Raw genomic sequence first — 14,550 nt, forward strand, 5'->3', positions numbered from 1 at the left:
GGGTATAAAAAGTTCACAGAGAAAAAGTCTGCTCTAAAGCTATGCAGTTAACATAAGTTTGAACAAACCTGGTAGACTGAATCATCTTTGTTGAAAAGTAAGACCCTGAAGGAAGAGATATCCACAGCAAACTTTAACAGTTCTGTGAAACACTGACGCTTCTTGTGTTTACAATGTTTTGATCTGATTTGCTTTCTGGAAAGCGAAACAGTCTGACCAGTATGGAAGGAGAAAGTGTCAAGTCCAGGGCTGCATCTCTGTTGGTATTTGTGGTGCGGGACTGCATGGTTTATCTTTAGTAAGGACTTTTGTAAGTTTTGTATGTAGGTATGTCATTAGTTTTTCTGGAAATGCAAAGCTCAGGCTGCTTAGAGGATGCAGGACCTGCCTGTTTCTGAGCTTTGGGGTTCAGTGTTTTCTTTCCTTTTTTTGGCAGTGTTCTGCTCACCCTGCTGATGAGCTTCACAACAGCTTTCTTGGACTACTTGTCATCTTCATCCAGGCCTCCTCCCTGGAAATGGCAGCATACTTTTCCAAAAGCTTATTCTGGCTAATGCTTTTGAGGTGAAATGGGGCTAATCTGTGGGGCCCCCCTCATACACCTCTGTTAGGTTTTTCTGGGTTATTAGTTGCACTCCCACCGTGCTCACTCTGGTTTCTCAGGAGGAGTTCCCCTGTCTGCAGCCACTTTTCTGAGCATGGTGTCTTATTTGGTGCATTCAGCAAGTTCCCTGGGTCATGCCATTAGTCTGGAGTCTCTCTTTCTTCCCATAGTGGTATGAGGCAAGGTAATGAGCTCCTTGTTGAATAAAGCTGCAGGGGGGACACCTTACTCCCAGGTGACCCCAGGTTTCCTATTAAACATCTGAGGAATTGAGGTGACCTTGTTTGAAATTGCAAGGTGCAGTTACTGAAGAATGATTTGAAAGACCCAGCCTGTCTGTGCTGTGGAAACAGAGGATGTCTCACTGCAAGGTGAGCACTAAGCTCCTCCTTCAGATAAAATCCACCAAACAGCGTGAGGCACAATTTTGATGGCAACATGACTGTTTTTGTGAGTTTGCTGGCCATTCCTTTGGGTGGAAACTTCAGAATTATGTAGTCTGGGCTATGATCTGGACTGGGCTCAACAACCCTGGAGGAGAGCAGAGCTCTGGCTCTGTGAGGGATTTTGCTGTACGGTTTGTGTGGCATCGGGCGTGCTGGGCTATATATAGAATAACTATAGAGCTTTTGGGGTTTCTCTTGTTGCAGCAGAAGTGACAAAAGTTGAATTGCTGGTGCACCTTGTCCTGTGGCTTCACAAACCTCCCTCCCCTGTTTTCTCCTCTCCCTGGCATGAAGAGGGACTAATCTAAGCCTAAACGGAAGTCTTTCTCTTCTGCACAAAGTATTGAAATAGGACAGGTGGAGTCATCTTTCTGTTATTTCTCTCCGAGAAATCTCTAGTGAGATTCTGATTTACCTAATAAAAGATTTGTGGGGTAAAGACAAACTCCTTCTCAAGTGCTGAAGGTTTTGAAGAGAAGTGGATGGCCAGAGCTCCTTTTCTGTAGCTGTGGTTCACCTCCATCTCTGCTTATTCGCACTGAATGTTCTTCAGCCAGGCTCTGAATGCTTGCAAAGTGATGGAGGGGAGCTCTTTAGAGTCCTGGAACTTGCAGCTAAAGACAAGAAACACTAATGAATCAGTAAATGCTTACTGAACAGCTCATCAGCGAAAGAGCAGGTGCTGGGTTGATGTCTATGGGTGTGTAATTAGGTACCTTGTACAGTGTTAAGTCTATTTGGAAAATGCTTGAATTTTTCTTCCATTTGTTGTATTTACTGTTGGATCTATATCAGGTCATTCCTGTGTTCATGCACCAGCCCTGTTGTGCTGCCAGTAGATGGGGCAGTTGGAGACTGGCAGCGCTGATAAAAGGAACAATCAACACAATAAAAACCAAAATCAGAGTAAGGATCTGAACAGGCCTTCTCTGAAAACATCCACGCAATTTTGTCTGTGTCTTAATTTCTGTTCTCGACTTCCTTTTGATTGTTCATTTAAAAACTCGCATGAAAATTTAATTCTTGCTCCTTTTTCCTTACTTTAGTTTTGCCTCTAAGCATCAAAGGCTGAGTAAGGCAAACTGTGACTGCATCTAAAAGGAAAGGGAGAGATTAACTTGATTTTTTTTTAAATAATTGAGCCTTCTGTTGCATTGGAGTTCCTCAAATTTGAATTTAGGAAAAGGAAACGACAACTGGAGATAAAATGTGGTGTTGTGACAGTAGGCACTTGCGTGATAAAAACTGAGGGGAAATGTAAGGCGTAGCCTTAAAAGCAGCCGACCACAGGCTGGGGTCCAATAAGATTTTTCTTTGCACAGGAATGATTTTAAGTGAAAGAAGAATCTGCATTTAGCAGTTCTGTTTCTTGGTAGTTTTAAACGTATGTCTTCATTTCTAATGATATGTATTATGTGGTTTATTGCACTCCTACAAATCACAAGACTTTCAAAAAGCGATTCAGTAATTATCTTAAGAGCTTCATTGTGTGAGTAACCCTTAACCCTTAAAATAATGCTGGTTCCTTTGTTTAATGATGATAAGAATTTGCTGCTTATGAGTTTGGTTAAATTGAATTAAAACTAATTTCCAGTTGAAGTAGATAATTTTACTTTCTTTTCTTCCACGTCTCCTGGATGTCTTCTCCTTTAGATTTATCTTCAACGCTCCTTTTCTTTCGGTGATAAAGTGTTAGTGAGATTCCAGACTGTAATTTTCCTTCAGACCAAACCAAGTCAGTAAGCAGATGAGATGTGATTTTTAACCGTGGCAACTTGCTGGCTCCAGGAGAATTTAGCAAGTGAGAGCTGTGTCCAGTGTTAGAAAACCCATATGGCAGTGGAGACATTGCTGTCAGAGTCAACTCGAGTGGTCATTTTAGAAGCACCAGCAGAGAACATCACTTCTTTTTATGTGGTGCATTTGAGTTTATTTGCTCAATTTTTTTATTACCTGTGGTCTTGCCGTCTGTACGACTGTCTTCATGAATACAAATGCAGCAGCTCTAGTCTTAATAATAGAAATAAAAAATAAAATGTAAAAACAGCTGCCAGAAGACTCTGTTGCTTTTTCTGCTCTTGGAAACATTCCCACATATTCATTAGCTTTGCAGAATAGTGCTTTGTTCAAGAAAAAAAGCCCAGCCAGCCAGCACGTGCGGTATGCAAAGATGTTGTATCTTGTCAGTATAATTTAGTGCACTATTGCGGTGTCATTTTATCAGCCCCGTACAGCTGCATATGGTAATCGCTCCGCTGCATCCTTACGGCCCAGCGCAGAGGAAGGAAGAGTTGTCCTGGCGTTGCAGCCCAGCACCTCCCGGGACAAAGCCCCTCGTGCCCGGGAGGTGGGCGCAGCTGGGAGGAGGCAGCGCTGGCCCCGGTGCCGGCCGTGGGCACCGCATCGCGCCCGGCGTTGGCCGCGGGCGCCGGGCGCTGCAGAGCTGCTGTGGGAGAGCTGGCGCTGGCAGCCCGGCAGCTGCAGTCACCATGGCAACGCTCCCCAGCCCCGGGGGAAGAGCAGCAGAAGAGAGCCATGACTGACTTGTCATAATTTAATGTTTCACCTTCCCTTTCTTCTCCGTCCCCATGAGCCCTTGAAGCAGGGCGCGCTGGGAAGCGTTAATCGCAACGGGCAGCTTTCCCTCGGACAAAGAAGGCGTTTTCATGTCGGGTTACGGACGGGCAGCAGCCCTCTGATGAGAGCTTCGGTTCGGTGACCCAAATAAAAGGTGATGCAACCCGTTTGCCATCCGGACTCAAGGCATTTCCCATCTTGAGGGAATGCATCCGTGAAGTTTTGAGTATAAGTGGAAAGAGGTATATAACTGCATGTGGATTTGTGCCGTGGACTGAGGCTTTGATCTTGAGAGGCTTTGGCAGGGAGAAGCTGCGAAAGGAGATGCTGTAGCCCCTTCCAGAGGACCAGCATGTGGCTGCTGTGAAGGACCAAGTGAAATGAGAACTGGACGTATCCCCAGTGCTGACAGTGCCGCTTGCTGGTGTGGCCAAGCTGATTTCTGACCGATCCAACTGCTGCTCCTGTGCTGCTTGCCTCCCTTGTGCTAGTTATGTCACTGTGCTGCTTCCAGTGAATGCACGGAGGCATCTCAGCCTCAAAAAACCACCACACTCCAACCATCCCCCAAAAAACAAAACCAAAAAAAAAGACCCCACCTCCCACCAAAAAAGAAAAAAAAGAGGTTATATTCTGGCAGTTCAGCTCCACAACCAGCTCGCTTTCCTTCAGACGAACACTCCTGCTGGTAAAAGCGAGTCAGGGACGTGCCCGTGGGGGAACACAAAAAAAGGGAGAGTTAGATCCTACCCTTTCAGCAGCAGGCGCAGTGGGGCCCCTGGATACTTGCTTGTTACCTTTTTCCTCCTCAGGAAATGCTGTGAAAATGTGCTGTAATCTAAATAAATGTAAATACCCGTTTATTCTTGAGGAAGGGAGGATACTGTGAATGTGCATCACTATTTAAAAACATGGCCCAGCAGTGTATGGACAGTCGGGCAACTGCCTGTTCCAGGACTCTTGTGTCCCACCGTTGAGACCTTGAGCTTCGTGGCTGTGAGGGTCACCTTCAGTCTTGGTTTGTTAACTCCCATGCATGTGGGGAAAAACGATGACAACAAAAAAAAACCACCCCAGACACTTTTCCAAGCCTGTTGCCAGCATCACAGAGAATATGTTGGTGTTTTGGTGAGTGTATCAACGACTTCGATAAGCCGAGTCGGAAGCCAAGCCCCCAGCAGCGGCGGCAGAGCAGGTAACTGCCCGATTCTGTAAATGCTTCCTCTTGGTCTTCTGCTTTTTGCAGCGCTGCTGGTAAATTCTTGTAACACAACTGCGAAGCCAGCTGCAGAGCCTGCAGTTAGGTGTTCCTGCTGCCCTCTGCTCGCTCCGTCCTGCTTGCTTTACTCCATTGCAGTTTGCAGCACATGTCGGAAGGACTTTAAAAGGAATCTAAATTGATTTCCGTAATGGATCAGAGGAATTGAGGAATTCTGTGTCCCCATGTCCCTCTGGAAATCCCAGTTCTTAAATGTGGCTCTTTTTTCCCCTCCTGAATGGGCTTCTTTCAACAAACATCTCTGCAGTCCACCCCTGCAGTCCCCAAAAAGCAAACTTTTTGTTGTTCTGGTCTTGTAAATGGAGTTTTTCAGGTTCTAACTCTGTCCTTTCAAGGTTTGGGCTTGGGATTTTTTTTCGTGCTCATTCAGGTGTATCACAGACAAATTGGGAAGACCAGATTCTGCAGCCATTGCTACTGATGCTTCCTTGTTTTCATGGCAGGGAATTATTTTTTTTTTGTTGTGCCTAAGCTCTTAATTTATGAAAAGGTCCTGATCTGCACCTGGAGGTATCTTTAAACCTAGTTTCATCTGTAAAAGTACTGCCAGCGTGGTGCAAAGTAAAGCAAGCACAAATAGTATTCAGCAGCCTTAACTTGGAAAAGATCTTAATTTAGCAAGATTGTAGAAATACCAGGATCACGTGAACTGTGCCTATAATAAGGTAGAGATGCACAGAGAATTTCTTTGCATATCTTCTTTCCCAACAGGACTCTGCACTAGAAATCACAGTCCCTTTGAGGGGGTTTGCCAGTCTTTCATGGGGATGGGTGGCAAGCTACTCCCACTGGTTATGCAGCTGTGGGGCAAAAATAAGCATATAGTGATTAATCTGTTTTTGCTGAAATATTTCTGGTTTGTTTTTTACCGTGATTAAAACTGTCCTCCCTAGCAGAAATGTATGTTTTAGTGGTGTTAGTGTCCTTTACACAAAGGTAAGCCACGTTTTCTGGGTCTTTGCATGGCTCTATTTCCCCTGTATCTGCTCTTTGTTCTAGAAAGGCAGAACATTGCTGTCGCAACTTCAGAAATGTAGACAGGGCTTCATCCTCAGCCACCTCCCTGGGTATGGGGAGGTTTTAAACTGCAGCAGCTGCTGCGCCGTGTCAGACTGAAGGTCCGTCGGGACCACAGTCGAGTCTCCAAGAGATGCCTCGGGAGGACAGCAGCAGGGCAAGTGTGCATCGTGCCTCTCCTTAATGCTTTCCCAGTCCCTTCAGACATTTGGGCTCGGGATGACCTAAGCTGGGGGGGTTTTTATTCAGTAACACCTGCTGGATTTCTCGTCCCTGAACTTATCCTCAAACATGTGCCACTGGCTTTCGTGTTTTGTAGCTGCCTTTGGCAAGCTCAGCTACCCACTGCATGGAGAGGTCTTGCTTTGCTGGGTCCTTGCGCCTGCCAGCTTCACTTGACACCCGCTCCTTCCCGTACCGACAAGGCAGGACTTGGTCCTGAACCTCTGTCACATCCCCTCTTGGTCCGCTCTTCCCACAGAGAAGTGTCCTAGCTGATTTAACTTCTCCATGCTTGGAGAGTGTTCTGTGCTTCTGGTTGTCCTTGCAGGCTTTACCAGCAGTAAAATTTTGAAGATCATGAAATGACCTATGTTTTGATATCTTCAGCATGAAAAACTCTACCTTGAATTTCCATGGGATGAGAGAAGGTTCCTGCCGCCTTCTGATGGCGACAGCCTCGTTCTGGTGATTGCAAACTCCTCTGCTTCCTTAATTCCGGACCTTTGGCAGTGCTCTCTTCTTGTCCATACAAACTTATCTCCTTCTCCCAACATCTTCCTTCCCTGGTCGCTGCCAGAGGCAGGAAATTCTGGAGAGTGCCACCAGGACGAGGTGACAGGCTGCCCTTTGTCAGGACAGTGGGGCACTGCCCCTAGGGCACTGCCAAGGGCACCCAGTGGACCCAGTGACTCCTTAGGAGCAGGATGGCAAAGAGCTTTCTTGAGGCTTTTGGGCTGAGCTTCCTCGAAGGAAGACGGGTACAGCAGCATGACATTTGCTGCAGCCGTTGCTGAGCAGCAGAACGAGCTGCAGGAGAAACCCAGGCCAGCTCTGCTGGGGCTCTGCATCCAGCATGTCATGTGGGAGTCTCACGTGCACGACTTGCTTGTAACCGCTGTTCCTTTGATAATTTTTCTGTTAATTCTTGAGCACGGTCTTGTTAGTGCAGTCTAATTAATCTCTGAGTGGGACCCTTCTCTCTTCCCTAGGTCGTGCAATATTATTTCTATTAAGCAGAGTGATAGAATGAACATTGTTCAACTGACTCATGTGAAAAGATAAAATAGCATTTGGTAAATTAAGCAGCTCTTCCCACTCACTGTTTATGTGCTCTGTAATGTGATCTGTTAGAAGGGGGAGGCTTTGATTTCAAACCATTTGCCTCAAACCTTATCTGGGATCTGAATTTACCTGAATTGGGAAAATGCCGATCACAAACTGCATCGGTGGGTGCTGCGTGTGACTATTAGCCACTCCGTCATAGCTGTGCTCTGCGAGGAGATGACCCCTTTCAAAAGCAATCAGGAGTAGTATAATTAAAGCTTGCTTCAGATTGGAGCATTTATTCAAACTGCAATGCCTCAGAGGACCCTGTGGCAGAACGCGCGCAGCTTCTGCGCTGCACTATTGACTTAAATATTTAATAACCTCTCCTGTTTGAGATCCTTTAAAGCTGTGTGGGAAGGTTCATGCCTGTGTGAATTTCTAGCTGGGTTTTGGTTTATTCTTTTCAGTTTGGCTGCCTGGAGGGCAGCTTGTGCTAGGGCAGCATAAAATATTGATCACGAAACAGTTCAGGCTAGTGCGAAGGAGGCCTGGTGGGAGGAGGTGTGCTGTGTTCCAGCAAGCATGAAATAGTTTTCCAAGGTTTAGTTAGTTGCAGAACTGCTCAAAAATATAACACTGGTGTTTAATTTAGATGAGATCAGTTGGCTTGCTGAATTCTGGGCCTTTGTTTGCTGGCTCATATGTTTAGATTGTGTGCTGTGTGGGTTTTCTTCTACATTCGCAGAGATTGAAGCATGTAGGTCAAATCTAGATTATCCCTTTTTCCATGGAAGAACTACAGGAGAGGCGATCGCGGCATTCTGGGCCCACCCTGTCTCGTCTGCTGGTTTTCCCTGTGCTCTGCAGGGCCTATTTGAGTATTTTCCTTCCTTTCTTCCTTTTTTTTTTCCCACCCTTTTTTTTTTTTTTAATGGGAAATTCTGAGCTCGGAAGCAGACTGCAGTCTGCAAACGAGCCTATACTGCCTAGATGGGTATATAGGAATTATATTCTGTTGAGGTGATGGACTTGATCTGTGTTGCGTGTCTTTAATCTTAGAAACTTTGCTAGAAGCTCACTGAGGTTTTCAAGCTGATTCTAAAGGCATGTCCAGATCTCCTTTTCCATTCGTTTGAATTTTAAGTTATTAAATTTTAATCAAAAAACATGTGAATGAAACATACTTCAGAAAATATTTCAGTACTTCCTGTAAGGTAAGATCTGCCTCATGGTTTGGATGAATGCTCTACTTCTTTTTGTGCAAGTCCCAGTTTCAGAAGCTGCCAAAGCAGCTGCAGCGCTGGGAGGAGGGGGACCACCGAGCACCCAGAGCGGTGCAGGAGGGTCTCTCTTGGTCTGGAGCTTTTTGTGGTCCCAGTGGTCACTTCCACCTTGCTGGCTGTAACCAGAGGAGTAAAAGGAACTGTGGTAAAGCAAACAGCAAGGAATTCTTTCACGGGAAGCAGCCATAGAAATAAATACTCTTGGTAATGTTCAGGAGTTTTGACTGAATTTCTTGTGGTGTTCAGACTTTGTTTTCCAATTTTTCCTTTCTCTCTGTCTATCCTCCTGGCCCTTTAGTCATAATTTCATTTGCCCTGTTCATTTTTCTTCACCTGACCTTTAGGAGGAGAAGGCAGAGGTATTGAAAGAGATGAGGAGGGACCATGAGTGGGGACTGGATGGGGGAAATATTGGTTGTTTGTTTTGGTTTTGGGTGGGTTTTTTTAAAAGCCTAAAACCTCCCTTTTCTTTCCATTTTCAGTGTAACCATAGATATAAGTCTCTGCTCTTCAGTCCTTAATTTGCTCATAGTTCCCTTCCCTGAGTGCACACATTGTGGAGCCAACACATGCTGCTGGTTGTTCCCCTCCCTATACCCTGCCCTGCCTTGTCTGCTTGGGCAGCTCTTCTTGGAAAGGACAATCTGTTCTACAACATGTCCTGCACAAAGTCTCTTGCTCCTGGTCACTAGGCACTGTGCTGATCGATGACAAAATCGATTGCTTTGGAGTTTGCTCTTCAGTGTGTCACTTTGAAAACTGTCATCAAACTAGCTTTTCTGTGAGCCCGGCTTCCTACGGGTTTGTCCTGCGCTGCTGATACCCCACAACGACGACATTCAGGTGTTTTCTTGTGCCAGCACCCTCCAGTCGTCTTCATCATGCCCTCCACACCTGCCCTTGTGTCCTGCACACAGCTCTACCTTCTCATCCCCCTGGGATGCCGCCAGATCCTTCTGGTACCCTCTACCTGTTTGGCTGGGCACGCAGCACCGTGTGGCTGTGCCTGGCTAGGAGCTCCGTGTGTGCTGGTTGGGATTTGGAGATCAAAGAAGGCAGATGGCTCTTGAGCTCATTCTGAAGCGTTTCCAGCAATGTCAGTCTAATTTGAGGCTCGCTTTACCCTGCTGTTGATTTTTCCTGAAAGATATATGGACTTGCCTCTTTGAGTCTCCTGTTCCCCTGTCAGATTTGGTTGAAGTTGGCTGGAGATTCAGAAGATACAAGGGCAATCTCCGGAGGTCAGGCGGGGACAGGATTATCTTTAGTCTCATTTCTAGGGGAAGCCAGGTTAACCAGAAGTGAAAGCCACAGAAAGGTGGCAAAGGAAGTATCATTTTATTCTTGCCTGTGGGAGGAATGATACAGGGCACTGCGATTCTCAGGCTCGTTTACCTGGTCCTTGCAAGATTTGCTAAACACAAGTGCTGAAATGACCAGCTTGCTGGTGCGTAGCTTTGGTTTAAGCTCCAGCTGAAAGCTTGGTTGTCAAGTTCAGAAAGGTGATGCGTGTGAGCTGGTGAATCCTTTCTGAACTGTGTATGAAAATGACATGGATGTTATCTTGGGTACAGAGGGCTAGAAGAAAGAAGCAAAGTCCTGGATGCACAGATCTTCGTTCTGTTGGGTTTTTGGCATGCAGGTCTCCCATGTTTGGCCATGGCTCTACCATTGTCCTCCAGCATATAACAGAAAAGTAGCTTTTGCAACTTGAGAATCTGTTGCCATGATAAACTTAGCTCTGGAAATTTGATTTTTCTTCTAAATTTCATTTTACAGTGCTTAATGTTTCTGAGTTATGAACTGGAGGTGGGGGGAAGAGTTGAAAAGGGATGTTGAGAGAGGTGGCGCTCTGCCAGTGTTCAAGGCTGAGAAAGGTGCGTGTTGGTAGGAAACACTATCGCCCTTGTTTGTCTCGTGTGTGGCTCTGACCCGTTGCTCACAGCTACACACTGCAGAGGACACCAAGTGGCTGCTGAACAAGGAGTTTGTTGCTTTGACAGCCTCTTCTTTGGAGGTTTGGACGGTCCATGTTTCTGGAGGAGTCTGCTAGACCATGGGGCAGTCAGCTTGCCCGGGCAGTTCAGCGCTGCTGACGGACTGCTTTAAGCAGAAATGAGCCCTGTGGTTGAAAAGACAAACACCAAGCCAGAAAACAAACAAACAAATAAAAAAAATAAAAATACTTGTACCCCATTCCCTGGGAGAAGTTGGTCCTTATCTTTGGCTTTCTCCTTACTTTTGGGAGGCGCTGCCATTGTGGCTGTTAGGAAGGTCCTTACGAGGAGCGAGGCTCTCCAGTTATGACAACTTGATTTGAGGACATGCTTTTCATTAGTAGTTTACTGCTTGTGTGCAGCCAAGGGGCATGCCTCGGCTGGATAATTGGATTTGGAAGGCTAGTGTTTGTAGCAATTGTGACACTTCTTGCTGTGAAGCCAATTTCTGCGGCGATGCAGCTGATACGACATCGGGGCAATCTGTTACAGCGCCTTTGTTCCACGAGTATCTGACTGGTGGAAAAAATAACCACAGCAAGAGACTTTCCTCAAGAACATGCCTGCTCCAAGCCCCAGGAAGCAAAATCAAGACCCTGTTCTGTATCTAAAAACGATTCAAAATGTTTTTGGGAAAACCTTACCGAAGTGAAGCTTTACAAAGTCTTTAGCAGCTTACGCTAATTTACCGTGCATGTTCTTTTCTTGACATCCTTTCTAAAGTTCAAAAGGCTGTTTAGCTGCAGCCTGGAACCCTTTGTTCCTCATTTCTATTCTTATGAAATTAAAAAAATGAGAAGTTGGCAAGTTTTTACGCAGTTTATCTTGTTTACTGCCCATACATTCCTTGCAGGTACATTTTGTGACACTTCAGTCTATGTTTAAATGTCTCAGGTCATCTAAGTCTTCCTCACTTTTCTTTAAAAAAGGCTACAAATTACTTCAGTACTCTTTAGATGCTCGATTATTTTATCCTAGGTGCTGAGTCTGTCAAATTCGTACCATTTCTGAGTCTGCTAATCCCTCAGACATGGAAATGCTGAGTTTAAATCAGCCTGATACACTTTGGGTGAAATCCAGGCCCTGTGCAAGTCGGTTTTAGCTTGTGGCTTCAGGAAGCCCTGAGCTGCTCAGGAGCTCTGCTGCCCTTTATCTGGCTGGCAATGTTCTTGTATCTCTTTGTGATATGCAGGTTGTAGAGAAGTAAACCCGTGATTATAATTGAGTGCGCTAAAAGGGAATACCAAGAACAGCGTATGGGATGCTGAGGATGCTGCTTTCCCTTAGTCTGCCTCATGATTTCAAAGAATACCTAAGGAAAGTGTTATATGTTATTTTATATGCACGTATTGTTGAGATTTTCAGTCCAGGTCCACTGCTTAACTCGCGCTTTCTTTTCCTGCCGGCTCTGTCTGTCAGCTCAGTGCAGCAGCGCTGGTTTTCTGCCGTGATTACAGGGACGGCTTTTTGTGCCTCCTGCTCTTACCTTTCCCTTTCCCAGCCCGTGTCCTGCCTCGCTCCCCAGCTCTTCCCTGCGACTGCTGAAATAGCCTCTATTCCCCCACCCTCCTTGGGAGAGTGGCTCCTGGCAGGGGCTGGGGTCTGATGAGGAGCACGTTGCCTGTGGTCACTTTGCACGTGTTGAGTCCTTCCCCTGGTTGCTCTCTGTGCTTCACTTTCCTACGCTTTGCTGTCCAGGACCGTTTCCCTCCTCCTTTTCCTGCCAACAATATACAACATACAGAACAGGAGCGAGCTGGGCTCCATCTGCTCCTCAGTCATATGGGGCTCAGCAGCTGCAGTTTGAGCCACAGAGTGGCATAGAGTTTGGGGTGATTTCGTAGTGTTTTGAGAACTGGTTTCTATCTTGGAATAAAATGTCGGAGGTTGTAGGCTTACAGTCATTCGGACACCATAAAATACAAGTTGAGGGATGGGTTGGCGCAGCCTTACCTGGGGTCATTGTGTAGGGTCTGGACTCTGTTCTGGTGTGCTAGAACACCAGTGTGCTTTACAGAGCATGGGATGCACCAGTGAAGCGACGGGTGCTCAAGCAACTTCCCAGGCTGTGCCAGAGCTACGTGGATTGTGTCTGTTGTGAACCTCAGGTGAGGACAGTGAGGCCAAAGGAGAACGACGAGGAGCTACTCTGACAGAGGCTGGAAGAAGACAGTCCTCAGCTTTTGGGGAGTTTGGAACCCAGAGGTTCTATTTCCTCTTTGAATTTTGAGTGTATAGGGAAGAGCACCCCGTCACATCTGCTGCACTGCTTGCTATATATCGTTTTCTTCAGCCACGTATCAGGATTATCAGTAAAGCTGTCAAGAGAACCTTTGACATCAGCTTCATAAAGCGAATACCATGTTGGAAATTGCCTCAGGTAATTAATTAATTCTTCTGTAAATAGAAGGCTTGATATGCATCAGTGGTGCTGTGGGATGTTTCTCAAGAGGGAAATAAACTCTTAAGCAGGGCCCGTAGCGAGCAGTGAAGCACTCTGTGTGTGCAGGAGGCTCGTTATCCTGCCAGCTTAATTCTACAAGGGAACAAAAATACAATCCTCATCTCGGCAGATTGCGTTAGAGGGAAGGTAGAGCTCTTGCCGAACCCCTCGGGGACGTGCCTGTCAGCTTGAGAGCGCTGGGGTCGATACGCATTGCTCTGGGTGCAGGACAGAAGCGGCACAACCTGCCCAGCCTGGCTGAGCGCTGCCACGCTTCGTTGTGCGGGGGGTCTTCAGGTTAGGAGCTGGTAGCCACGTAGTCACCTCAGCACTGCGAGCGGCCCTCCTGCCCCAAGTCCCAGTGATTCTGACAGTGTTTGGACATTGCCTTATGTAAATATTTTCTAGTAATTCTTTTGTACTTTTTTAGCTTTATAAAATGTACATGGTATCAGGAGCGAAACTTTGTGTAAAAAACAAAAGCACAACCAGGACTTGCAGTGGGGGATGCACAGAACGCTTCGTATTTGAGATAGCAGCCTCAAGGACTCGACCTAACTGAGCAGCCAAGGATGGCTGGAGGCTGGTAAAGCGTTTCTGCAAGAACAACACCTCCAGCTGCGCCCTGAAGTGAGCTTTGTCCCAAAATGAGTAGGGGACGCTTACCCGAACGACCACCGCGCATGCGGAGTGTAGTTGTGCAGCACTAGCAATATGCAAATAGGGTGGGAAGGTGGAGTTAAGTATGACAAGTACTGACATGTGTGGCACGTAATCAAGATATGCAAACTCTGGTACATAAATACGTTCAGTTTCTGTTAGCTTTGCACTCAATTTGGGAACTTTCCCCCCGTGTCTGATTCCACGCGCTATCAAATAAAGCAATGTCTCCTTCGTAAATGTAGTTTCATTTCTGTGTTTTGGGAGTTTGGCTAAAACAAGAACACCAAGTGCCTCTTTGCATGGGGTATTGGAAGGAGAAGTCCAGAACATGGTGTGTTTTCTGCCTGCGGTGCTCTTCAGGCACAAATAAGACTTGCAGTGCTGCTGGCAGAGCCGGCCTCCCGTCTGGCGGGTCGGGAGGATACCGTTGGGTTTGTGTATTTGCTTGCTTTTTACCGCACAGCCAGCATAGGTGTTCCCCAAACTATTTTCAAAGCAATCTCTTTTTTAATCAGAGCCAAAATGGTTTCTCGATGCGCTGGTAAACACGGTGGTTTTCCAGTGATGTTTTAATTGGATTTGATGGCACAGAGAAGTCACTTCCTTTAAAATAAACCTAATATATTTATGGATTTCAGCAGTATAGAAGGAGTACAGAAAGAACAGAAATACCCTGCTTGTTGTTGCTAAAACCCTTTCCCCGTGACTCCTAGGTGTGGAGGGGCACTTTGGCTCGCCTGCGCTACAAGAGGACGAAGGCCGCCCTCACGATACTCAAGTATTACCGTCGCTACAAGGTGAAGGCCTACATCCACGAGGTCGCCCGACGCTTTCACAATGTGAGGCTGATGAAGGATTATGGCAAGCACGTGCAATGGCCCACTCCACCCAAAGTGCTGCGCCGGTTTGAAGAGGCACTGCAGACCATTTACCACAGGTACGAAGAAAACCTTTTGGCTTTTCAGTCTAACC

The 14,550-nt window shown here is 46.4% G+C and overlaps 1 protein-coding gene across 1 annotated transcript in view; it reads left to right on the forward strand.

Annotated features, from left to right (window-relative positions):
- MYO1D (myosin ID) overlaps positions 1 to 14,550 on the forward strand; it is a 165,000-nt gene that overhangs the window by 74,771 nt on the left and 75,679 nt on the right. The window contains exon 17 of the mRNA XM_086477799.1: positions 14,292 to 14,515. Coding sequence (XP_086333925.1) covers positions 14,292 to 14,515 — 224 coding nt within the window. The remainder of the gene's footprint in view (positions 1 to 14,291; positions 14,516 to 14,550) is intronic.

The sequence above is a fragment of the Leptosomus discolor genome, chromosome 25 (genome assembly GCF_034619465.1).
Source record: "Leptosomus discolor isolate bLepDis1 chromosome 25, bLepDis1.hap2, whole genome shotgun sequence".
NCBI lineage: Eukaryota > Metazoa > Chordata > Aves > Leptosomiformes > Leptosomidae > Leptosomus > Leptosomus discolor.